At 39.4% G+C, this 27,034-nt stretch overlaps 1 protein-coding gene across 6 annotated transcripts in view; it reads left to right on the top strand.

Moving 5' to 3' along the window:
• LOC126428063 (F-box/LRR-repeat protein fbxl-1-like) overlaps positions 1–27,034 on the top strand; it is a 122,179-nt gene that overhangs the window by 8,431 nt on the left and 86,714 nt on the right. For 3 of the 6 annotated variants that reach the window (XM_050089941.1, XM_050089944.1, XM_050089945.1), the window contains exon 2: positions 6,216–6,606. In XM_050089941.1, coding sequence (XP_049945898.1) covers positions 6,422–6,606 — 185 coding nt within the window. In that variant the 5' untranslated portion in view covers positions 6,216–6,421. Of the gene's footprint in view, positions 1–6,212; positions 6,607–27,034 lie in introns of all 6 variants that reach the window. The other 3 variants (XM_050089940.1, XM_050089942.1, XM_050089943.1) reach the window with 1 other exon arrangement.

Raw genomic sequence — 27,034 nt, 5'->3', positions numbered from 1 at the left:
GTATAGATCAGTGACTGTACACTGGTTGAAGGTGGAAGTGTGAGGTGTGAAATTCCAAGGAATCGAGATGGATAACAACAGAGGTGGATTTGCTAACTGAAAAGCCCACTGCTACCTGGATTATTCTGAGAATGACTTACATATCTACATCTATAATCTGCAAATCACCATGAGGTGCATAGCAGGGGTACGTCCCATTCTACCAGTTATTAGGGTTTCTTCCTGTTCCATTCACGTACGGAGCACGGGAAGAGTGCCTCTGTGTGTGTGTGCAGTAATTGTTCTTATCATACCCTCAGGCTACCTCTGTGAGCAATACATAGGGTGTTGTAGTATATTCCTATAATAATTATCTAAAGCTAGCTCTCGAAACATTGTTAATAGACTTTCTCGGGATAGTTTACATCTATCTTAAAGAGTCTTCTGGTTCAGTTACTTCAGTATCTCTGTGATACTCTCCCCCGGATTAAACACACCTGTGATTGTTCATGCTGCCCTTCTCTGTATATGATCAATATCCCCTGTTACTCCTATTTGATATGAGTCCCGCGCACTTGTGCAATATTCTAGAAGTGGTCGCACGAGCAATTTGTAAGGTACCTCCTTCAGAGACTGATGGCGCTTCCCCAGTATTCTAGCAATCAACCATCTGCTTTACCCTCTGCTATACCCACAGCTGAACCTATGTGATCATTCCCAGGTATTTGTATGAGTTGTCTGATTCCAACAGTGACTCATTGATGTTATAGTCATAGGATACTATACCTTTTTGTTTAGTGAAGTGCACAATTTTACATTTCTGAACATTTAGAACAAGTTCCCAATCTGTGCACCACATTGAAATCTTATCAAGATCTGACTCAGTATTTATGCAACTTTTCTCAGATAGTGCTTTGTTATAGATAACTGCATCAACTGTGAAAAGACTGATTTTACTGTTAATATTATCTGCAAGGTCACTAATATACACCGTGAACAGCAAGTGTCCCAACACACTTCCCTGGATCACACCCAAAGTTGAAGTTACTTCTACATCTGACAATGACTCTCCATCCAAGATAACATGCTGCATTCTCCCTACCAAAATGCCCTCGGTCCAGATAAAAATTTCACTCGATATCCTATTTGACCGTACTTTTGACAATAAGCCTGGGTGTGGTACTGATCAAATGTTTTTGAGAAATCAAGAATAATGCATCTACCTGATTGCTTGATACAAAGCTTTTACTGCATCATGTGAGAAAAGTGTGAGTTTGGTTTCACATGATTGATGTTTTCATGCTTTTTAGCATTGAGGAGGTCATAATGTTTGAGCTCAGAATATGTTGTACGTTTCTACAACAAATCGATGTCATGGATATCGGACAGTAGTTTCGTGGATCACTTCTACTACCCTTATTGTTACATGGGTGTGACCTATGCCTTTTTCCAAGAACTGGGCATGGTTTTTTGGTCAAGGGATCTACAATAGATTGCAGTTAGAAGAGGGGCTAACTCAGCTGCAAATTCAGTATAGAATCTACATTGGGCCCTGGAGCTGTATTCAGTTTTAACAATTTCAGCTGTGTGTCAACACCACTGTCACTAATACTTATTTCATTGACTCTTCTCAATGGCTTGAGGATTAAATTGGAGCAATTCTCCTTGGTTTTCCTTTGTAAAGGAACGTTTGGAAATGGAGTTAGTCTTTTCAACTTTTGCTTTGCTACCCTCAATTTCAGTCCCTGTCTCATTTGCATAACACCGGAATTTCTTTGGGTTGTGTAAAAGATCATTTGAAAGTATTCTGCTACAGGAGTCATTGAAGGCGTCACACATTGCTGTCTCGAGAGCCAAATGCGTTTCATTTGGCATCTCTCTAGCTATAGCGCTATGCTTCACTTTACATCTGTTTTGCAGTGGTCTTGTACTTTCAATATGGTTTTATGATATGATCTTCTGGGACAAGGCACCTAATGTCTAATGTGAAAAAGTACTTATTCTGCAAAAGCATGCATTGATAAACATTGTTTGCACAGGAAGTAAGTCAGCCGTCAGCCACAATTCAGTCTGTACATTCTTGCAGATCTAGACTTCAGCTGCAGTGTAGCTTTCATCAGTGTATATGATATGAGTCAAGTAGACAAACTTTGAAATTTTGTTATTGTAGTTTGAGTGCACTCTCTATGAAAATATATTTGCAGTCTATGTTTTCTCTGTTTTCCATTAGTATTGCTTTCTTTATACACAGTCTACTGACGTTAATCTGACCACTACCCACATTCGACATTGACACGCAATAAGCACTCGAGGACGGCACGTTGTGGTGTGCGTACTGTACACCATCAGATTATTTGGCTTGTCGCTCTAACGAAGTAGGCGAGTGTCAACAATATGTCTCGTGGTCTTATCGTGGCGTGTTTATCTTCTGCCGTTAGGTCAGACGATAAAAATGCCACTTGCACGCTTAGAGTAGCAGATTGACGGTGACCAACTTTAAACAGAACTTGATTAATTTTCACACACATTTATTAAAATAAGAACAAACATAAACATTATGTAGCTTGATTCTGGATGCTATTTACAATTGACAATCTGAAGTTCTTTTGGTCTGAGTACGTTAATCTTATTCTCACATATCTCTGATACTTGACAAAGTGTCCATACATTTATATTCATGGCTATGTACAGGCGCAGACTGAAACTTGACTATAGACTGGTACAGACTAATGTAGACTGGTACAGACAGGTGCAGATAAATGCAGACTGACTAATCGGAGGTCTGTACACTCGTTATAATACCTCACGCGTTCAGGTAATCACTGTGCGAGTGTGATCCGCGAGGAGAAAAGGTTCTACGTTCGCAGCAATCTCATTGGCTGCGTTACATATTAATATGCGGATTGGCGGAAGCAGAATTTGGTCCGTCTCTAAGGCAGCGCCATCTAGTAGTGCGGAGACGGACGAGCGCTGCGCCTGCGCTGTTGTGCTCAGCAGGGCGCGCTCTAGTGGGAAAGTTGTGTACGCGCTGATTACGCGGAACTGTGTACACACATATAAAATGTTGGGGTGATACGAAAAATTGTGTATTCAATGTCGTAATGCAGAAATGGAGTGATCTATCTGGCTTCCAGAAGTGCACGATCATAGGCTTTTGAGCCGAGGGTGGAAGCATTTTTGAAACAGATAAGTGTGTAAACTGTTTGTATGCTACCACGATTAAGGTATACCATGTGTGGCAAAATGGCACCAACCAGAAGGGCGCCAAGGCAACTGTGTTGCACCACAGGTTGCCGTAGGTGACAGGGGTGAAAAATAGCTGCAGAGATGTGTACGGGTGAATAAACGTGCAAGTGTCGAGCAAATGACCACCCGGATGAACCCACGGGCTACCACCGGTGTCTCCTCAACTATCATTCAGCAAAAGTTGGTGTGTACGGGGCTCCACAGCAGGTGCCTGGTTCGTGCATCTATGCTGACTGCTGTTCATTGGATGAAGGCTGGAATTTGCACACCAATACCGCAACTGGATGTTCACCGGGTGACGTCAGGTGGCCTTCGTGTGCAGTTTTATAAGTGTGAAAGCAAACAAGGAGAAAGCGTTACGGTCTTGTGGAATGTTTTTGCGTCATTCCCAGGGCGGTATTGTCGTGGAAGCCACAGTGAATCGACAGAATTGTGCACCTATCCTCGGGCCCGTGTTTAACCGTATATACAGCTCATTTACTCTGGGAGATATGATACTGCATGAAGAGTTTGACAGAGCACTGAAGGACCTGAGTCGAAACAAGGCCACCGAAGTAGACAACATTCCATTAGAACTACTGACGGCCTTGGGAGAGCCAGTCCTGACAAAACTCAACCATCTGGTGAGCAAGATGTATGAGACAGGCAAAATACCCTCAGACTTCAAGCAGAATATAATAATTCCAATCACAAAGAAAGCAGGTGTTGACAGATGTGAAAATTACCGAACTATCAGTTTAATAAGCCAGAGCTGCAAAATACTAACATGAACTCTTTACAGACGAATGGAAAAACTGGCAGAAGCCGACCTCGGGGAAATGTTGGAACATGTGAGGCAATGCTGACCCTACGACTTGTCTTAGAAGCTAGATTAAGGAAAGGCAAACCTACGTTTCTAGCATTTGTAGACTTAGAGAAAGCTTTTGACAATGTTGATTGGAATACTCTGTTTCAAATTCTAAAGGTGGCAGGGGTAAAATACAGGGAGCGAAAGGCTATTTACAATTTGTACAGAAACCAGATGGCAATTATAACAGTCGAGGGGCATGAGAGGGAAGCAGCGGTTGGGAAGGGAGGGAGACAGGGTTGTAGCCTCTCCCCGATGTTATTCAATCTGCATATTGAGCAAGCAGTGAAGGAAACAAAAGAAAAATTTGGAGTAGGAATTAAAATCCATGGAGAAGAAATAAAAACTTTGAGGTTTGCCATGACATTGTAATTCTGTCAGACAGCAAAGGACCTGGAAGAGCAGCTGAACGGAATGGACAGTGTCTTGAAAGGAGGATATAAGATGAACATCAACAAAAGTAAAACAAGGATAATGGAATGTAGTCGAATTAAGTCAGGTGATGCTGAGGGAATTAGATTAGGAAATGAGACACTTAAAGTAGTAAAGCAGTTTTGCTATTTGGGGAGCAAAATAACTGATGATGGTCGAAGTAGAGACGATATAAAATGTAGACTGGCAACGGCGAGGAAAGCGTTTATGAAGAAGAGGAATTTGTTAACATCGAGAATAGATTTAAGTGTCAGGAAGTTGTTTCTGAAGGTATTTGTAGGGAGTGTAGTCATGTATGGAAGTGAAACATGGACGATAAATAGTTTAGACAAGAAGAGAATAGAAGCTTTCGAAATGTGGTGCTACAGAAGAATGCTGAAGATTAGATGCATAGATCACATAACTAATGAGGAGGTATTGAATAGGATTGGGGAGAAGAGAAGTTTGTGGCACAACTTGACTAGAAGAAGGGATTGGTTGGTAGGACATGTTCTGAGGCATCAAGGGATCACCAATTTAGTATTGGAGGGCAGTGTGGAGGGTAAAAATCGCAGAGGGAGACCAAGAGATGAATACACTAAGCAGATTCAGAAGGATGTAGGTTGCAGTGGGTACTGGGAGATGAAGAAGCTTGCACAGGATAGAGAAGCATGGAGAGCTGCATCAAACCAGTCTCAGGACTGAAGACCACAACAACAATATTCTGGGCACAATGACATCTACCGGCAGGACAATGCGACATCTCATTGTGGTTCGAAGAGCCCCAGGATGAATTTGCCGTACTCGGTTGACCGCTGTACTACCCGAATTTAAACCGGTTCGAGAATCTGTGGGACCACGTCAGTCGGGTTATTCCTGCTGAGAAACCTAGCGTAGTTGACCACAGCACGTGAATCGGCACAGTTCCACACCCCCATCGGTACCGTCAGAAACCTTACTGACTCCCTTTCTGCACATCTCACAGTGATTTCTGTCATAAAAGATGGTTACTCAGGTGTCAGACAGGTGGTCACATTAATGTATCTCTAACATAGTGTATAATAATTTCCTGTGTTTGACCATACAGTTTCTGCACAACTGGATAGTGCTGCTGCTCTGAAAATGTGGACTGAATTGACAAGTAACTGCTCCAGTTGCTAAAAAGTACTTACGTTTACTTCATGGACCAACTTTGGCTCTTAGCCACACGGGATTAGCCGAGCGGTCTAGGGTGCTGCAGTCATGGACAGTGCGGCTGGTATCGGCGGAGGTTCGAGTCCTCCCTCGTGTGTGTGTGTGTGTGTGTGTGTGTGTGTGTGTGTGTGTGTGTGTGTTTGTCCTTAGGATAATTTAGGTTAAGTAGTGTGTAAGCTTAGGGACTGATGACCTTAGCAGTTAAGTCCCATAAGATTTCACACACATTTGAACATTTTTTTTTGGCTCTTACGTTGAAACAATTTTCTAGCAGAATCTGAAAGCTGTATTGTGGTGAAGTAAAATCAAGTTTGAAAATTGCGCTACATTGAAGCAAACTCAAAGTCATATGACTTCCCTTCAACGTAGCACAATTTTCTGGTTCCATTACAAAATGAGTTCAGTATAAACCCAAAACCAGTCCTCGAGTAAAATGTAGAACCTTTTATCAACTGGAGTGATTACTCATCAGTCAGAAATAATTGCTGCTAATGAGAAATTTGTGATCAGGCAGAGTAGAAAATTTTTGTTTCAGCAGCCGGAAGCAGTCGCCGCTGACAGGTGGCGACACACCACTGCGGCTGCAGAGACGGAGCAGAGGTTCGCACCGGCCACGCGGCACGGCGAGGCTGCAGACCGACCGCATTACCGGAGGCTGCCGCGGCGAGTCGGAGAGAGACTGCCGGTCCGATACGCGCCGCTGTGCCGGAGCTCACCTTCGACAGTAGTAGGACAGCTCTGAGAATGGTTGCAGGAGATGGTCAGGGGAAGAATATTGATGAGCTCCCAGATGAAATAATACTAGATGTATTTTCATTCTTCAGTTTTAATGAGCTTATAGACATCTTGCAAAATGTGTGTGTGCGATGGAAGAGATTGGCACACGACCCGGTGCTCTGGCGTGACAAAGAGTATATCGTCAGAGGAAGGTAAGCAGTTATTGTTAATGTTCTGTTGTTGTTGATAGAGTCATCAGTCCAAAGAGTGGCTTCAGGTAGCTCGGTTGCTAACCTATCCTGTGCTTAACTCCGTTTTCAAATGTTCCTTTACAAAGGAAAACAGAGGAGGATTGCCACAGTTTAATCCTCATACCGCTGAAAATGTGAATGAAATATTATTGGTGTCAGTGATGTTGATAAACAGCTGCAATTGCCAAAATTAAACAAAGCTCCAGGGTCCGATGAAATCGCTGTCAGATTCTATACTGATTTAGCAGCTGAGTTAGCCCCTCTTTTAACTGTAATCTATCGTAGATCCCTCGAAAGTGAGGTATCTTGAACGGAATGACATCCTCAGTGCCAGCTAGCACAGATTTCAACACATTGATCGTGAGAAACGCAACTCGCACTTTTCTCACGTGACATACTGAAAACTTTGGATCGAGGCAACCAGGTAGGTGCAGTATTTCTCAGTTTCCACAATGCATTTGACTCGTACCACACCTACACTTATTGCCAAAAGGATGATCGTATGGGGTATCGAGTGAAATTTGTGAATGGATTGAGGACTTTTTGGTAGGTAGCACACAACATGTTATTTTAGACAGAGAGGTTTCATCAGATGTAGAAGTAACTTCGGGTCTGCCCAGGGAAGTGTGTTGGGACCCTTGCTCTTGATGCTCTACATTAATGACCTTGCAGATAATATTAATAGTAAAAATCAGGCTTTTTGAAGATGATGCAGTTATCTGTAATGAAGTACTATCCGATAAAAGGTACATAAATATTCAATCAGATCTCGATAAGATTTCAGTGTGGTGCAGAGACTGGGAACTTGCTCTAAATATTCAGATATGTAAAATTGTGCACTTCACAAAACGAAAAATGTAGTATGCTATGACTATAATTTCAGTGAGTCACTGTCGGAATTGGCCAACTCGTAAAAATACCTGAGTGTAACACTTTGTAGGGATACGAAATGGAATGCTGACATAGCTTCAGTGATGGGTAAAGCAGTTGATAGAATTGTGGTTTATTAGTTTCATAACATACATAACCATTTGATCCAGGTACAGGAGACACATCAAAAGTTGGGTAAAATTTACTGTAAACATAGAAAGCTGATCTTTACATACAGAATCATAATAATAATACAATTTTGTTTTATATACACAAAAGGCAGAGATAATAATGACAACAACAGTAATAAAAATAGTATCTAAAAATGTAACACTAAATTGCCCAAACTCGAATTATCATGTCATCCTCTAAAAATTCTTCTATCGAGTCACAGTAGCATTTCTCCCCCAGAATCTGATGTAGCATTATTTTTAGGATCTCTGGCTTAACATTAAATATATTTTTGCCCATTAATTTATTAATATTGTCATCCTCATATACTGTGGAGCACGTTCATATTATTTCAATTTGTGTTTAGGGAGCATAAAATTATTTTTATTTGTTGTGTTGTATGTGTGGTTAAAATGATTTTCCTCAAATAATTTTTGCCTGCTGTGTAGAAAGATAATAATTTCATAAATGTATATGGAGGGTAGAGTTAAGATTCGCAGTTGTCGAAATAATGGGTGACAAGATTCTGTTTTCTGTGTGGTACACATGTATCTGATATTCTTTTTCTGAAGTTTCAGTATATGAGAAATATTAAAAATAAATTATACCATACCTAATGACAGATTCAAAATAACTACTGTATGCTATTTTTCGTGTAGACGTGTCAGTAGAATTTGCAAATATCTGCACTGCAAATGCAAAACTGCTTAGTTTATTTGATAAGGAGTCAATATGTGTGTTCCAGTTCAAGTTCTTGTCCACATTTAGTCCTTGGAATTTGACAGTGTCAACTTCTTCCATAAGTTGATTATTGTGTGTTATTTTAAGCTCTGTGCATTTAAAGTGTTTGGTTTGGAAATGTACCATATGGGTTTTTGCAATGTTCAGTTTCAACCCATTTAACTGGAACCAGTTTTCTAGAGTATCCAGTGTGCTCACAATGAGGCTTGGAATTTTTTCTGCATCGCCATCTTCGATTAAAACAGAAGTATTGTCTGCAAACAGAAGTGATGGGGAATTGATATTTGTGGAGAAGTCATTTACATAGAATAGGAACAAGGTTGGCCCCAAAATGGAGCCTTGAGGCACACCTTGTGATACAGTATTCCACTTCGAAAAATAACTCACCACATTTGAAGTGACAGTTACCCTTTGTTTTCTGTTCTGCAGGTACAATGTAAGCCATTTGAGAATATTGCCCTTAATTCCATATTTATCTAATTTATAGATGTGCAACGGATGTTTTACAGAGTCGAAAGTTTTAGTAAGATCACAGAAAATACCAGCAACTTTACTCCTCTGGTCCAGTGCTTTGCATATCTTTTCCGTAAAGTTATTTATTGCATCCAGGGTGTTTTTTCCTGGTTGGAATCCAAATTGATTATTTATAATAATATCATTTTTTACAATAAAATTTTGCATCTGATTTGCAACTACTTTCTCAAACACTTTCAATAAGATTGGAAGAATAGAAATAGGACAATAGTTTCCCATTTCTTCCCTGACCCTTTCTCGAACAGAGGTGTGACTTCAGCATACTTCAACACATCAGGAAAGCATCCCTGTTCAAAATATTGCTTAATTATTTTAGTTAGTGGAGATGCTATTATGTGATACACTGCTTTTATCACTTTAGTCGGTATCCCATCCCACCCAACTGAATATTTTTAATGATAGTATAATATTTTCCACATGCTTTATTGAGACTTTTTTAAAATCTGTGAGATACTCAGCTCTTTGCTGGAGTCCAAAGGGGTTTACTTTACTCTGATACTCTACTGTATCAACATCTGACTTTGCATACTTATGAAGAATTCATTTGAACACTCCGATATTTGAGCTGGGTTTACAATAAGGCTATCATTTACTTTAATCCTAGATATTCCATTTCTATTAATTCTAACACGTAACTCTGATTTGACAACAGGCTACACTACCTTTGTTTCAATTTAATGTTGTGAAATGAACTTATTGTTTGCCATTTGTTTGGCTGCTTTCACAACTTTTTCGAACGTAGCTTTATAATGTCATACATATTCAGTAAAATACCTGTTTTTATTATATCTCATTTCATTGCCTCTTCCTAACACTAGAAATTTTTATACCCAGAGTTATCCATTTAACTTTACCAGTGATTTTGTTACATGTGGTTCTAAGTGCGAACTATGGATGAAGGGTATCAGACGGATGCCATATTCCTTGACTTCCGGAAAGCGTTTGACTCGCTGCCCCACTGCAGACTCCTAACTAAAGGGCGAGCATATTGGATTGGTTCCCAAATATGTGAGTGGCTCGAAGACTTCTTAAGTAATAGAACCCAGTACGTTGTCCTCGATGGTGAGTGTTCATCGGAGGTGAGGGTATCATCTGGAGTGCCCCAGGGAAGTGTGGTAGGTCCGCTGTTGTTTTCTATCTACATAAATGATCTTTTGGATATGGTGCATAGCAATGCTGTGGTGTACGGGAAGGTGTCTTCGTTGAGTGACTGTAGGAGGATACAAGATGACTTGGACAGGATTTGTGATTGGTGTAAAGAATGGCAGCTAACTCTAAATATAGATACATGTAAATTAATGAAGATGAATAGGAAAAAGAATTCTGTAATGTTTGAATACTCCATTCGTAGTGTAGTGCTTGACACAGTCACATCGATTAAATATTTGGGCGTAACGTTGCAGAGCGATATGAAGTGGGACAAGCATGTAATGGCAGTTGTGGGGAAGGCGGATAGTCGTCTTCGGTTCATTGGTAGAATTTTTTGAAGATGTGGTTCATCTGTAAAGGAGACCGCTTATAAAACACTAATACGACCTATTCTTGAGTACTGCTCAAGCGTTTTGGATCCCTATCAGGTCAGATTGAAGGAGGACATAGAAGCAATTTAGAGGCGGGCTGCTAGATTTGTTACTGGTAGGTTTCATCATCATGCGAGTGTTACGAAAATGCTTCAGGAACTCGGGTGGGAGTCTCTGGAGGAAAGGAGGCGTTCTTTTCGTGAATCGCTACTGAGGGAATTTAGAGAACCAGCATTTGAGGCTGATTGCAGTACAATTTTACTGCCGCCAACTTACATTTCGTGGAAAGACCACAAAGTTAAGATAAGAGAGATTAGGGCTCGTACAGAGGCATATCGACAGTCATTTTTCCCTCGTTTTGTTTGGGACTGGAACAGTGAGAGAAGATGATAGTTGTGGTGCGAGGTACCCTCCACCACGCACCATATGGTGCATTGCAGAGTATGTATGTAGATGTAGATGTGGAAAAGTTTCATTAAACACCCCAAGAAAACTGCTTAAATATTTGTCAAAGTTACTACTACTTGAAATACAGTTGTCATAAAGCCATTCAACTTCTCTTAACTTATTTCTAAATACAATTAATTTTTTTCATTGGAGTTACTTTCCATAGAGCTTCTGTTGCATGGAATTTCTTTGTTAATTTTTGGTAATTCAATGAATAATGCAGAGTGGTCAGAGTTCCTTAGATCTAAGCAAAATTTATGGACATCTTCAAATACACATTTGGTTAGGATATTATCAATACAAATGGCTGACTGTGCATTTACTCTAGTGGCTTGCTTAAAGTTTACTTTGAAGCCAAAAGTTTTTACTGTCAATGAATTTGGACACATCATTGCTTTCACCTAGGGTATTATTGTTGAAGTCAGCAGCTGTTACAACCTTTTTCCTTTTTATTTTTTTAGATTTTCAAGAGGCACTGAAATTTGGACAGAAAAGTTTCAATTGCAGCTTTCTCTGATACTCTGTAAATAGAAACTACTATGATATTTAGGTCCCTTAACTCGATACAGCAGCTCTCAAATATACTGTCTTCATTCAAATGATTAAAATTATTTCTTATTGCATATTTTATTTCAGAATGTGTAAGTATGCAAGAGCTTCCACATGATTTCTCACATCTACAAAAGCTGTTTGCTACTTCGAAATTTTCGATTTTGTTAAGAATTTTGATATTGTCACATGTGAGCCAATGTTCATTGAGGCAAATAACTTTGATATTTTTATACTGCAAAAGAATAATTTGTAATTCGTCCATTTAATTACTTTTGTTTTGAAAGTCAGCACTTAGACCATTTATATTCCAGTGCATTATGTAGGAACATTCTCTCTTATTTATGGTTTCAAGCAGTATTTTCTTTCTTGGGTATCATTTCAGTTTTGTCATTTTTGTTACCAAACACTGTTTCTCATCCCCATCATTCCTTATAAGTTTCCCCCATTATTCAGAATTTTACAAGTATCAGTGAACAATTTACTATGAATTTTTGATCCTAATCTGTTAAAATGAAGACCATCTTTACCCAAGCATTTATTGCTTAATAACTTATTAGGATTTACATACACGGCTCCCATATCATTACAGCTTTCATTTATATCACTATTTATTCTCGCTATTTAACTATCACTCACAGATCTTCTGTAGACAATACCACTCACTACCATTCTAAACGTCTTGTAGACGTATCTGTCAGTTCAAATTAAATTTTTTGTTTTGTTTACAATTTCCTCTTCAGTGTTGCTTGTAAGGGAATTTGTACCTACGTGGATGAATATCCCCTTGTAATTCTTCCGAGATGCCTCTGCTGAACCATCCTTTGAGTTATATATGTTGTTAAAACGTTTCTTCAGTTGATGGGTCTTGAAACCTGGGCGAATGTCTATTGTGGAATTTGGCACTGCCACATTTTTGAGCAGAGAATTGCCCATAACAAGGAAATCACTGTTTTCGTTCTGTTTTACATTACTGAGGTGCTTTGAGTTCTTTTTTCTGCATGTTACACTTGCCCATTTACATTAAATTGGAGTTTTTGTGATTTCTGTGCTAGTTTCTTCTGTAGGTGTTGCAGGTGCATTGTTTTGAACAGAAGTAATAGTCCGCGTGTTTTTGATGTTATTTTCGTCAATTGCCACAGCTATTTCACAAAAACATTTTCTTCCCCTTTCAGGTCCCAGTTTTTTTGCTTCTGCACTGATAGTTCTGCTTTTAAAGTGTGAATGTTGCTCCGTAAGATTTTGATAATTTCTTCCTGTGAGCTCATGGGTTATTGGTAGAATAGTGGGGGAAGTGCAATCAGTCTACAAAGGAGATCGCTTACAAGTCACTTGTGTGACTGATTCTAGAATATTCCTCAAGGGTGTGGGACCCATACCAAATAGGACTAACAGAGGATATTGAATGAATAGAGAGAAGAACAGCATGACTGGTCACAGGTTTGTTTGGTCAGTGGCAGAGTGTCACAGAGGTACTGAAAAAACTTAACGGACTCTCTAAGACAGGCGTAAATTATCCTGAGAAAGTCTACTAACAAAGTTCAAGAACTGGCTTTAAATGATTACTCTAGCAAGAGACTACAACCCCTTACGTATCGCTCACATAGGGATGGTGAAGATAAAATTAGACTAATTACTGCATGCACAGAGGCCCTCAAACAATCATTCTTCCCGCATTCCATATGTGAATGGAACAGGAAGAAACCCTAATAACTGGTACACTGGAATGTACCCTCTGCCATGAACCTCACGGTGTTTTGCGGAGTGTAGATGTAGAGGTAGAAGTCTCTTCACATTTATATAAACACAAAAACCTACATACGAGGGTAATTCCAAAAGTAAGGTCTCCTATTTTTTTTATAAGTACATAGACCTGTTTATTTCTACAATGGTTTACATCAGTTTACAGCTTGAACATTTAGCTATTTTTCAACATAATCACCATTTCTGTTGATGCATTTTTGTAGATGCTGTGGCAGTTTTTGTATGCCCACATCATACCAGCTCACTGCCATGCTTTTCAGAAAATTATGAACCTCTTCTTACACCTCACCATTGGAGCTGAATCACTTTTTGGCCAAATGTTCTTTTAACCTAGGGAACAGTTGATAGTCACTGGCCGCCAAGTCAGGACCACAGGGTGGGTGGGTGATTATGTTCCACTGAAACTGTTCCAGGAGAGCAAAGGTTTGCCGCGCAACGTGTGGGCGAGCATTGTCACGGAGAATGTGTACGCCCTTGCTTGACATTCCTCTTCTCCGGTTCTGAATTGCCCATTCAAGTTTTTTCAGAGTCTCACAGTACCTGTCAGTGCTAATTGTGGTCCCAGCTCTGACCACGAGGTGAAAGGAGAGGTTCATAACTTTCTGAACAGCACGGTGGCGAGCTGGTATGATGTGGGCATACAAAAACTGCCACAGCGTCTACAAAAATGCATTGACAGAAATGGTGATTATGTCGAAAAATAGCTAAATGTTCAAGCTGTAAACTGATGTAAACGATTGTAGAAATAAACAGGTCTATGTACTTACAAAAAAAAAATAGGAGACCTTACTTTTGGGATTACCCTTGTACATTTGAATTTGCTCATTGTATTCAAGTTTGGTCTTCTGTATGACTTTTACCCATTCACCACACTTTCCTCCATTCCTTGATGCCTCAGAATGTCTTAACAACCTGTCCCTTCTTTTTGTCAGTTTGTCCCAATTAAATACAGTTAACTACTCTGACAAGGCTTTGACTTCCCTAAATTGTGCCCTGAAATGGGGTTCATTCTGTCTGACATTTTGCCTGCCACCCTCCCAATCTCTGCAATATCCTTTCAGACCTCATTCTCCTTCTGCACCTCTCTCCCTATGCTTCTCCTACCCCTGTGGTTGTCTTCACTGTAAGACTTGCACCCTCCTACCACCACCTGTACTAGCCCTGTAACTGGCAGAACATGTACAGTCAAAGAGAGAGCCACCTGTGAAATGACACACATCATGCACCAGCTGTTATTTAAACACTGTTCGGCCTTTTACATTGGCACAACTACCACCAAGTTATCAGTTAAGGTGAATACGCACAGGCAGAGGGTGTATACCGGCAACACGCACTACCCTGTTCCAGAGAGTGCTCTACAGCATGGAAGTGGTCACCTCGGTGTGATTATCAGAGTGTATTTTTTTGTTATATTTTCAAAAACTGATTATTTTTGTTTATTAGTTTAAGTGGATTATCTGATGTACCCATTCCATTTTCATCATTCACCTGTAGAACCAGATTTCAAAAACTATTATCTTTGCCTCATCTATACTATTTATTATCCATGGAAGACTACTCTCCAAACGAATGCATAACAAAGTGCTAGCTAACACATATACTTAGATTAGATGATAACATACTCACTTTTTCAGAGACACATTTCCTTCTTTTGGCAGTACTAATTTTATACCCTCTTTACTTCTGATGACTTAAATTACTTTCCAGTCCAGATAGTAAATGTATCTACAACTTATAGAAACTAATTTTTTTAATCCAATTCCCTCCAGCATCACTTGACTTGATCAGATTGCACTTCATTACCTTTGTTTTATGTTGTAAGGATCAGTCCATATGAAAAGATCTAATGAGAGTTGCTTGACCATTTTTAAATATTTTGTTGTGATTACCCTTAATTTAAAAGTTCAAAACAGTTTTTTAAAAAGATTTACCTTGCACCCTTACTGAATGGCACCCATTTTTCAATTCGGAGACACTAGCATTAATTTTAATATCTCTGCACTAGACTAAGTTACAACATTGCAACTGACATGACTGTTTTTAGAAAAATGTCCTCTGCAACATCGTTTATTACCCAAAACACCCTAAATTAAAAAATAACCAGTCAAAATTACTTCCAAAGTTTGGTATTGAAAACTCAGAAAATCCACTTTTTAGACCCAAAAATAACAACCAAGGAGTGATTATCAGAGTGTATTTTTTTCTATAGTTAGATATCATAAACTCCTAGCCTTAAATAGAGCAAGAACACTGACAAAGGTTTCCTTAAATTTTTATAAATTTTTGAAATTTGAAAATCATTATTTTTTTTGTAAGGTTTGGAGCTATTTATCTCTGGTGAGACTGAATATAAAAATTTGTTTTGTTCACTTACTGTACACTTATGCGATAGCAAAGTACTGTAAAAATTTCAACATTGATATTTGACTGTGAACAAAGATACGAATTTTTGAATACGATGAAATAGTTGATATTGTGCCCGTTTAAATGGTTTATTGTTCCATTGTAATAAAATTTAGTTGCCACAGTGGTACACTGGTTCCCATCAGATCACCGAAGTTAAGTGCTGTCGGACCGAGCTAGCACTCGGACGAGTGACCTTTCGGTCTGCCGACAGCATTCGGCAGACCGAAAGGTCACTCGTCCGAGTGCTGTCGGCAAGTGGGGTGCACTCGGCCCTCGCGAGGCAAACTGAGGAGCTACTCAATTGAGAAGTAGTGGCTCCGGTCTCGGAAACTGACATTCGGCCGGGAGAGCGGTGTGCCGACCGCGTGCCCCTCCGTATCCGCATGTGATGAGGGTGCCTGTGAGCTGAGGATGACACGGCGCGTGGTCAGTACCCTCGGGCCCCCGTGGCCTGTTAGGGCTGGAGTTTAGTTTAATATATTAAGTTAACACCATCATCCTATATTTAGTTATTATTATTTATTTTAATAACAAAATATTCAACAATAGGAGCTTTTGCTTTGGTTCTATGTTAAAAAAAAATTGCCCATTTACACCTATGTTTATTCTCAAAAAAAGTAGCACATTATTACAAGTTCAAAATGATAAAAATAAAATAATAAACGTGAAAAATTTCCCTATTGTTGGTAAGTCTACTATTTTGTGCATGACAAATGTGTACAGGGGTTTTGTGGCCAGAGTTACACAAGTCTGCACTGCAGCCCAGTAGTCGGTGACATAAACTGTGTTCCCCCACTACATTTGCTGGGTATGGTATTGTTTTAGCCGGTCTGTCCAGAAACCTCTGTTAGTATGGATCTACGTACTTCATTGAGAGCATAGAATATTTTATGTACTTTTGTTTTTAGTGTAATTTTAAATCAACTAAAATAATTTTAAAATTTAATAATAAATAAATTTGAAAGCCTAATTGGAATGCAATAAAATGGATGAACAGTGCTCTATTGGACATATAGTAAGTTAAGTGTGTCACAAAACAGTGTATGGTTCAGTTTCAAAAAATGTAAAATATGTTAGTGACTTTGACAAAGATAGACAAACTTTGTCTAAAATAACAAGTAAGGTCTTCTGTATCACCAGTTTCTGAGTATCTTAAGGGAAAATATGTTCTGACATATCACATTTCTGGAAAAAAAAAAAAATGCTCTGATGCATTCAAAGTTTATAAAAAGCCAGTTACTAAAGGTTCGAGGGAAATAAAACTTGAACATTTGTCCTTGCTAAGTGAGAGTAAAACAGCTACCCAAATGAAACTTAATGTAAATCCTGGAAATTCCCCATGCCCAAATTGTTATTCAAAAATATTTGTGATGAATCCAGGACCAAAATTGTGTAATCTTGTAAATGACATTTTGGTTCCTAATGAAAAAGCTATTAGCAAATTGGATTTTGCTTTTCCTGATGTAGAAATATCTTGTGCCTCAAAAATAAGAAAACTGAGTTGCAGAAAAATAAAAGCAGCTATTGAAAGCAAGGCACAATGAATTTCAGACAATATCAGAAAAGACTTAGAGCCATGCTTATGTCATCAAAACGTCAGACTGGTGATTATGAGTGCAAAACCCAATGATGTTAACTACAAACAGTTACTAGATTTAACAGGCTGTGACACTAACAATGATGACTGTATGATAAATGCTGCAATAATGAAACTGCTCTTTAATTGTTTAGCGAATCTGAAGAGGAAATGCCCGACAGTGCTACCTTGAGACAGTGGGTCACAACTGCAGTGCTGAAATGCTTAAATGGTTAAATCTCAGGAAGAGTACTTTGAATCTTTAATTGATAACTTAGAGAATCGCAAAGTCACCACTATGTTTCTAAATACCAAACTAAGTTTTTACTTTACGTTTGTGGTTCATGATGCAATACAAGGGTACCACTGGGTCAATGACCATGTGACAGTGCATCCATTTGTTCTGTACTTTAAAAATGAGAAGGACGAAATTTGCAGTTCATCAATTTGCATTCTAAGCAACTGCTTGGAGCACAGCACTTTGGTTGTCCATGTGTATGTAACAAATTACATAAAAGAAAAGTTGTCCAAGGTTGAGAAGCTCATACACTTTTGAGGTAGAAGTGGTAGTCAATACAAGAACAAAAAGAATTTTCAAATCTTTGCAACCGCAAAGTAGATTTTGGGTTGAAGACCGAACATTGAAGTAGGAGGTACAACAAAATGTGAAGTGAGTAAATCCAGCATACAAAGAAAGACCACAGACAAATTTCTTACAGAAGAGGATATGTATGCCTTTTGCAAGCATAATATTAAAGATATCACCTATTTTCCCATCAAGAAAGAAGAGATAGTGCTTCATATAGAAACAACACTTCAAATCAGAACTGAAAACTGTATAGCAATTAAAGGAAGAATGCAATTCCACTTTCACTAATGAAATATTAAATGGCTGGGTAACTGGAAGTCACCCGTTAGGATTTTTTGTGACCTATCAAAGGCTTTTGATTGTGTAAATCACGGAATACTTCTAGATAAGCTCAAGTACTGTGGTATGAATGGGACAGTGCTCAAATGGTTTAAATCATACCTAACTGGAAGAGTGCAGAAAGTTGTAATAAACAGTCCACATAATATGCAAAAAACTGGCGATTCCTCAAACTGGGGAACAATCAAGAATGGGGTGCCGCAAGGTTCGGTCTTGGGTCCTCTGCTGTTCCTAATATATATTAATGACTTGCCATTCTATTTTCATGAAGATGCAAAGCTGGTACGTTTTGCCGGTGATACAAGTATAGCTATCACACCCAACAGACAAGAATTAACTGGTGAAATTGTAAATGATGTTTTTTAGAAAATCATTAAGTGGTTCTCTGCAAATGGGCTCTCATTAAACTTTGACAAAACACAGTATATACAGTTCCACACAGTAAATGGAATGACACCATTAATAAATATAGACTTCGATCAAAAATCGGTAGCTAAGGTAGAATATTCAAAATTTCTAGGTATATGCATTGATGAGGGGTTGAACTGGAAAAAACACACTGAGGATCTGCTGAAACGTTTGAGTTCAGCTACTTATGCTATTAGGGTCATTGCAAATTTTGGTGATATACATCTCAGTAAATTAGCTTACCGCGCCTGTTTTCATTCTCTGCTTTTGTATGACATCATATTCTGGGGTAACTCATCATTGAGTAAAAGAGCGTTCATTGCACAAAAGCGTGTAATCAGAATAATTGCTGGAGCTGATCCAAGATCATCCTGCAGACACTTATTTAAAGAGCTAGGGATCTTCACTATAGCCTCACAATACATATATTCACTTATGAAATTTGTTATTAATAATCCGAATGAATTCAAAAGTAATAGCAGTGTACATGGCTACAACACTAGGAGGAAGGATGATCTTCACTACTCAAGGTTAAATCTAACTTTGGCTCAGAAGGGGGCAAATTATGCTGCCACAAAAGTCTTTGGTCACTTACCTAATAGCATCAAAAGTCTGACAGATAGCCATATAGCATTTGAAAGGAAATTAAAAGAATTTCTTAATGGCAACTCCTTCTACTCATTAGATGAATTTTTGGATATAGTAAGTGGGTCATTCTCCCCCCGCCCCCCCCCCCCCTTCCAAAAAAAAAAAAAAAAAAAATTAAAAATATTGAGTGTCATAATATTTTATGTAATGTCATATCTATGACACATTCCACATCATTACGAAGTGTTGTATTCACGATCTATGGAACAAGTACTAATCTAATCTAGATTCCTTGGAATTGCAGAATACTAAGTTCGATGTTACATAACATCAGATACCGAAATTTACCAGGATCATTGTGTCAGTAAAAGTACTTCTCTGTCTTTAACACTGAATGACACAGGAGCATGTGTGTGTGATAGACAATGGTGGCATGCATAGGTTGAAAGTCATAAGTTTGGAAAATAATTATGTTTCTGTGCATTTTTACCACCCTGCTGGCCCAATAACACCATTCAAGAAATCGAATAGTGACAAAGTTTTTAAGGACTTCAGGAAGGCAGGAAGGCTGTGAGGGACACACGTGTATTCAGGGGATTCCTTGATGACACTGATCATTATTAAATCTGCAGCGAAATTGGTATTGTGAGACCGAAAGTGCAGGAGGTCAGGTCCATATGTAGGAGGATAAGAGTAGAGAAACTTCAGGATAAGGAAATCAGGCACAAGTACATAACAATGATCTCAGAAAGGTACCAGTTAGTTGAATGTAGTCAATTACAGTCATTGGAAAAGGAATGGACAAGGTACAGGGACACAGTACTAGAAGTGGCTAAAGAATGTCTTGGAACAGTAGTGTGTAAAGGTAGGATGAAGCAAGCAGCTTGGTGGAATGACACAGTCAAGGCAGCCTGTAAAAGGAAAAAGAAGGCGTATCAAAAATGGCTACATACTAGAACTCAGGTAGACAGAGAAGGTTATGTTGAAGAAAGAAACAAAGCCAAACAGATAATTGCAGCATCCAAGAAGAAATCTTGGGAAGACTTTGGAAACAGGTTGGAGACTTTGGGTCAAGCTGCTGGAAAACCATTCTGGAGTGTAATTAGCAGTCTTCGAAAGGGAGGTAAGAAGGAAATGACAAGTATTTTGGACAGGTCAGGAAAACTGCTTGTGAATCCTGTGGATTCCTTGGGCAGATGGAGGAAATATTTTGAAGAGTTGCTCAATGTAGGTGAAAATACGATCAGTAATGTTTCAGATTTCGATGTACAATGGGATAGGAATGACGATGGAAATAGGATCACATATGAGGAAGTGGTGAAAATGGTCAATTGCAGTGCAATAAAGCAGCTGGGGTGGATGAAATTAAGTCGGAACTCGTCAAATACAGTGGAATGTCAGGTCTTAAATGGCTACACAGGATAATTGAAATGGCCTGGGAGTCGGGACAGGTTCCATCAGACTGGACAGAAGCAGTAATCACACCAATCTTTAAACATGGAAACAGAAAAGATTGTAACAATTACAGAGGTATCTCTTTAATCAGCGTTGTGGGTAAAATCTTCTCAGGTATTGTTGAAAGGAAAGTGAGAGTATTAGTTGAGGACCAATTGGATGAAAATCAGGGTGAGTTTAGGCCTCTTAGAGGTTGTCAGGACCAGATCTTTAGCTAATGGCAAATAATGGAGAAGTGTTATGAATGGAACAGGGAATTGTATCTATGCTTTATAGATCTAGAAAAGGCATATGACCGGGTTCCTAGGAGGAAGTTATTGTCTGTTCTACAAGATTATGGAATAGGAGGCAAACTTTTGCAAGCAATTAAAGGTCTTTACATGGATAATCAGGCAGCAGTTAGAGTTGACGGTAAATTGAGTTCATGGTTCAGAGTAGTTTCAGGGGTAAGACAAGGCTGCAACCTGTCTCCACTGTTGTTCATATTATTTATGGATCATATGTTGAAAACAATTGGCTGGGTGAGATTAAGATATGTGAACACAAAATAAGCAGTCTTGCATATGCGGATGACTTAGTTTTGATGGCAGATTCGATTGAAAGTTTGCAAAGTAATATTTCAGAGCTAGATCAGAAATGTAAGGACTATGGTATGAAGATTAGCATCTCCAAAACGAAAGTAATGCCAGTGGGAAAGAGATATAAACGGATTGAGTGCCAAATAGGAGGAACAAAGTTAGAACAGGTGGACAGTTTCAAGTACTTAGGATACATATTCTCACAGGACGGCAACATAGTGAAAGAACTGGAAGCGAGGTGTAGCAAAGCTAATGCAGTGAGCACTCAGCTACGATCTACTCTCTTCTGCAAGAAGGAAGTCAGTACCGAGACTAAGTTACTTGTGCACCGTTCAATCTTTCGACCAACTTTGTTGTATGGGAGCGAAAGGTGGGTGGATTCAGGTTACCTTATCAACAAGGTTGAGGTAACGGATATGAAAGTAGCTAGGATGATTGCAGGTACTAGTAGATGGGAACAATGGCAGGAGGGTGTCCACAATGAGGAAATCAAAGAAAAACTGGGAGTGAACTCTACAGATGTAGCAGTCAGGGCGAACAGGCTTAGATGGTGGGGTCATGTTACACGCATGGGAGAAGCAAGGTTACCCAAGAGACTCATGGGTTCAGCAATAGAGGGTAGGAGGAGTCGGGGCAGACCAAGGAGAAGGTACCTGGATTCGGTTAAGAATGATTTTGAAGTAATAGGCTTAACATCAGAAGAGGCACCAATGTTAGCACGGAATAGGGGATCATGGAGGAATTTTATAAAGGGGACTATGCTCCAGACTGAACGCTGAAAGGCATAATCAGTCTTAAATGATGATGATGATGATCATGATGATTTCAGTTCTTGAACTTGCCACAACAACTGGGAGGTCTTATTCTATATCCCTCAAGCTGTCTGAAGAAATAAGTGGTCTTAACAGAAACTACTAGGATTCAGAAGCACCACATCTTGAAAAATTACTGAACTCAACATTTGTATTATGTTGAAAAATTTTAAATAAATATTTTCAGTTAACATACTTTAGAGTTTATGCATATAATTCAGTACCTTAACTTCAATTTGATTACGTCTAGCCAATATCACACATGAATTAGGCAACAGCCATAAGATCAATTGTAATGTGATGGGAATTATTTCCTCATTTTCAAAAATTCGTATCTATGTTCACAGTCAAATGTCAATGTTGAATTTTTTACAGTACTTTGCTATCATATAGGTGCACAAAATGTGCAAAAATCAATCAGTCCCACCAAGGATAACTAGTCCCACACTTTACAAAAAATTAAGATTTTCAAATTTCAAATATTTATAAAAATTAAGGAAACATTTGTCAGTGTTCTTGTTCTGTATAAGGCTCTATATAAGGCTAGTAGTTTATGATGATTCTTGGTTGTCATTTATGGGCCTAAAAAGTGGTTTTTCTAAATTTTCAATACCAAACTTTGGAGGTCATTTTGACTGGTTATTTTTGAATTTAGGATATTTTGGGTAATAAACAATGTTGTAGAGGAGACTTTTCTAAAAACAATCATGTCAGTTGCAGTGTTGTAACTTAACACAGTGCAGTGATATTAAAATTAACCTAATGTCTCCAAATTGAAAAACCACCATGTGCTTACAAACAAAAATGGCTGCCATTCGGTAACGGTGCAAGGTAAAATTTGTTTTAAAAACTATTTTGAACTTTTCAATTACAGGGTAATCACCCATAAAAAATCAAAATATTTAAAAATGGTCAAGCAACTGACTTAATTTTTATTGGATCACTTCATTAGGACTGGCCCTAAAGTAAGCTGCCAATTTGTGCACCAGTTTGAAATCGTATATAGGTATCTGACTGGATATGTTTTTGGATAGCACTCAATTCGACGACTGTGTAATCTGCAAAAAGTCTGAGATTCTTGATGTAGCTGTTACTTCCTGGTCTCCAAATTGAAAAACCACCATGTGATTACAAATAAAAATGGCCACCATTCAGTATCAGTGCAAGGTAAAATTTTTTTTAAAACTATTATGAACTTCTCAATTACACCTGCATAGCATTAGTTCGTCCTTGTACTTCCCATGTTAATCTCCCAGACTTCATCACTGATATTGTAATAATTACTTTAATTGTAAAATGTGATGTAGAACAGATAACATTTTTTAAATTTTAAACTTTTCACACAATTTGCAACTGAAGATGCGATATATATTCCTATACTTTATGTACATTGATAACTTGTACTATTCAAATGTTTTTATTGTTGCTCATAAAAGATTAATATCAAATTCAGAAATGCATCTACCTTCCAGTTCACCATTTTTATTGTCGATACAACAGTTCTTGAGAACATTGCACATCTACAGGGCAGGATGGCGACCCACGAAATGCTTACTGCCGTGTCCGAGCAGCTGTTTCCTCTCACTAAGTTGCTGCAACTGCAGTCCCATGCCGAAGATGCATGTCATCTCTCAGTATCCACTACACAATTTGCACCACACAAGGAAACAGCTACTAAGGTAGCAGAGTAATTCTGGAGTGCACATGGGATTTTTTTGGCTAGGCAGTAGTTTGAGGTGCTCTGACGGACACTCACCATTCACTAAGCATCGAGGGGAGTCAAACGGCGTTCAGAATAAAGACATTTTGCCTGTCAATTTTATGAGTAAACTTTCGAAGTCTTCGTAATAAAGTACCTGAATGTACTGCCCTCCAGGAAAGTTCTCACACTCAAATTATTCTTGGGCTGAGAGGTAGCTGAAACGCGAAGAGTAAAGTTAAGAGATATTTAACTAGCTGTGGAATGTATATTGGAAAGACAGATTAGAGGCCATAGGAGGGGAAGTATTCGTTGCAGTTGACAAAAATATTGTCTCTGTTTGAGGTCGAAGTGGGTGTGACAAAGAAGTCACATATAACAGGTGTAGGTGAAACCAAGTTAATTGTTGGATGTTTTTACTGTCCACCCAATTCTGCTGTGACACTTCTAAGAGTCATTAGAAGAAAATGTACCTTCATGCATAAATACTCAGATCGTGTAGTACTAACTCAAGGTGATTTTAACCTACCGAGAATAGACTGAGATGTCTGTCGATTCATTGTGGGAATATACAGACATCCAGTCATGCAAAATACTTGTGAACATGTTTTCTGAAAATTGTCTCGAGCAGCTAGCTCGGCAGCCCGCATGCAGTGGAAATATCTTAGACCTTGTAGCAATAAACAGTCTTAACCTTATTGACAGAGACAGTACAGAAACAAGGATTAGCGATTGTGATGTCATTGTAGCAATTATGAGTACAAAAGTTATTAATTCAGTCGAGAAGGCTAGAAGAGAGTTTCTGCTGGATAGAGCATATGGACAGTTATTAACATCTCAGACTGTTTATTGGCATCATTTACTTCCAGTACCATGGATGTTGAGGAATTATGGCCAAAGTATAAGCCTATTGTAAATCGTGGTCTGGAGAGTTACATGCCTAGTAAGCAGATAAACAATGGAAAAGACCCACCACGGTTTAATAACAAAATTCGTCGGATGCTGTGGAAGTAGAGGCTGTTGCACTCTCGGTTCAAAAGCGAGCGCATAATTGACGACAAGTGAAAGTCGGTAGAGATTCGTGTGTCTGTGAGATCTACACGCAAAGCATACAACAACTACCGATGTGATACTTTAGCAAGAGATCTGGCAGAGAACAGAGTAGAAAGATCGAACCCGTAATGTTCGGATACAGTATTACTAGTGTCCCGGTCGACACAGTCGAGTCATTTAAATATCTGGGTGTAACATCGCAAACCGATGCGAGCTGGAATGAGCGTGTGAGAACTGTGGTAAGGAAAGTGAACCGTTAACTTTGATTCATTGGGAGAATTTTAGGAAAGAGTGGTTCGAACGTAAAGGAGACTGCATATAAGACGCCGGTGCGACCTCATCTCGAGTACTGCTCTAGTTCCGTACCGGATCGGACCGAAGGAAGACGTCGGAGCAATTCAGAGGTGGGCCGCTAGATTTGTTGCCGGTAGGTTCAGACAATGTGCGAGTGTTACGGAGATGCTTTGGGAACTCAAATGGGAATTCCTGGAGGAAAGCCAATGTCATTTTTGAGAAACACTATTGAGGAAATTTAGAGAACCTGCATTTGAAGCTGACTGCCAAACGATTGTACTGCCGCCAACATACACTGTGCGTGAGGGCCACCGAGATAAGATGAGGTACCAGAAAGTAGAGCTCACGATGAGGGCATCGACAGTTGTTTTTCCCTCGCCCTATTTGTGAGTGGAGCAGGAAAGGAAATGACAAGTAGTGGTACACGGTGCCCTCCGCCACATACTGTACAGTGGCTTGTGGAATATCTGTGTAGACGTAGATGTAGATATGGCCCACCAAATGTGCAATAAAAATAAAACCGGCACACAATATGTGCCTGTTTATGTTAGACTTACACTGAGGTGACAAAACTCACGGAATAGCAATGTGCACGTATACAGGTGGGGTATAAAAGGGCAGTGCATCGGTGAGCTGTCATTAATACTCAGCCGATTCCTGCCGAAAGGTTTCCGACGTGATTACGGCCGTATGACAGAAGTTAACGGACTTTTAATGTGGAACAGTAGTCGGAGCTAGACGCGTCGGACATTCCGTTTCAGAAATCGTTAGGGAATTCAAAATTCTGAGATCGGTAGTGTCTACCGGATTTAGGGCATTAACTCTCACTGTGGACAACACAGTGGCCGATAGCCTTCACTTAATGACTGAGAGCAGTGGCATTTGCTCAGAGTTGTCATTGCTTACTCACGAGCGACACTTCGTGAAATAACTGGAGAAACGAATCGGGGACATACGACAGACGTGTCCGTTAGGGAAATTTGGCGTTAAGGGGCCACGGCAGCAGACGACCGATGCGGGTGCGTTTGCTAACAGTACGAGACTGTCTGCAGTGCCTCTCCTGGGCTCGTGAGCGTATCGGTCGAATGTTAGATTATTTGAAAACTGTGGCCCGGCCAGACGAGTCCCGATTTAAGTCGGTAAGAGCTGACGGTAGGGTCTGAGTGTGGCACGTAGCCCACGTAGTCATGGACCCGAGTTGTCAACAGTGTGTTGTGCGAGCTGATGGTGGCTCCACAATGGTGTGGGCTGTCGTCACACGGAACGAAACTGGTCCATTGGAGCAGTTCTGTTTGGCTACTAAGAGACAATTTACAGCCATTAATTGACTTCTTTTTTGCAAACAGTGATGGAATTTTTATGGATGGCAATGTACCATATCACTGGACCGCGTTCCGGACAACTCGAGTGAACAATTCGGCCACCCGGAATGCCTGAAATGCAAATCTCATCGAACATTTGTGGGACGTAATCGAGAGGTCGGGCTGTGCGCAGTATCCTGCTGTGGTAACGCTTTTGTAACTATAAACAGCTACAGAGGCAGCACGGCTCAGTACTTCCGCAGAGGAAATATACATAAATGACCTTGTGGATGACATTGGAAGTTCACTGAGGCTTTTTGCGGATGATGTTGTGGTGTATTGAGAGGTTGTAACAATGAAAAATTGTACTGAAATGCAGGAGGATCTGCAGCAAATTGACGCATGGTGCAGGGAATGGCAATTGAATCTCAATGTAGACAAGTGTAATGTGCTGCGAATACATAGAAAGAAAGATCCCTTCTCGTTTAGCTACAATATAGCAGGTCAGTAACTGGAAGCAGTTAATTCCATAAATTATCTGGGAGTACGCATTAGGAGTGATTTAAAATGGAATGATCATATAAAGTTGATCGTCGGTAAAGCAGATGCCAGACTGAGATTCATTGGAAGAATCCTAAGGAAATGCAATCCGAAAACAAAGGAAGTAGGTTACAGTACGCTTGTTCGCCCACTGC

Source organism: Schistocerca serialis, chromosome 12, assembly GCF_023864345.2.
Source record: "Schistocerca serialis cubense isolate TAMUIC-IGC-003099 chromosome 12, iqSchSeri2.2, whole genome shotgun sequence".
Taxonomy (NCBI): domain Eukaryota; kingdom Metazoa; phylum Arthropoda; class Insecta; order Orthoptera; family Acrididae; genus Schistocerca; species Schistocerca serialis.
The sequence above is the reverse complement of the archived record's forward strand: the minus strand, read 5'-3'. Positions and strand labels throughout refer to the sequence as shown.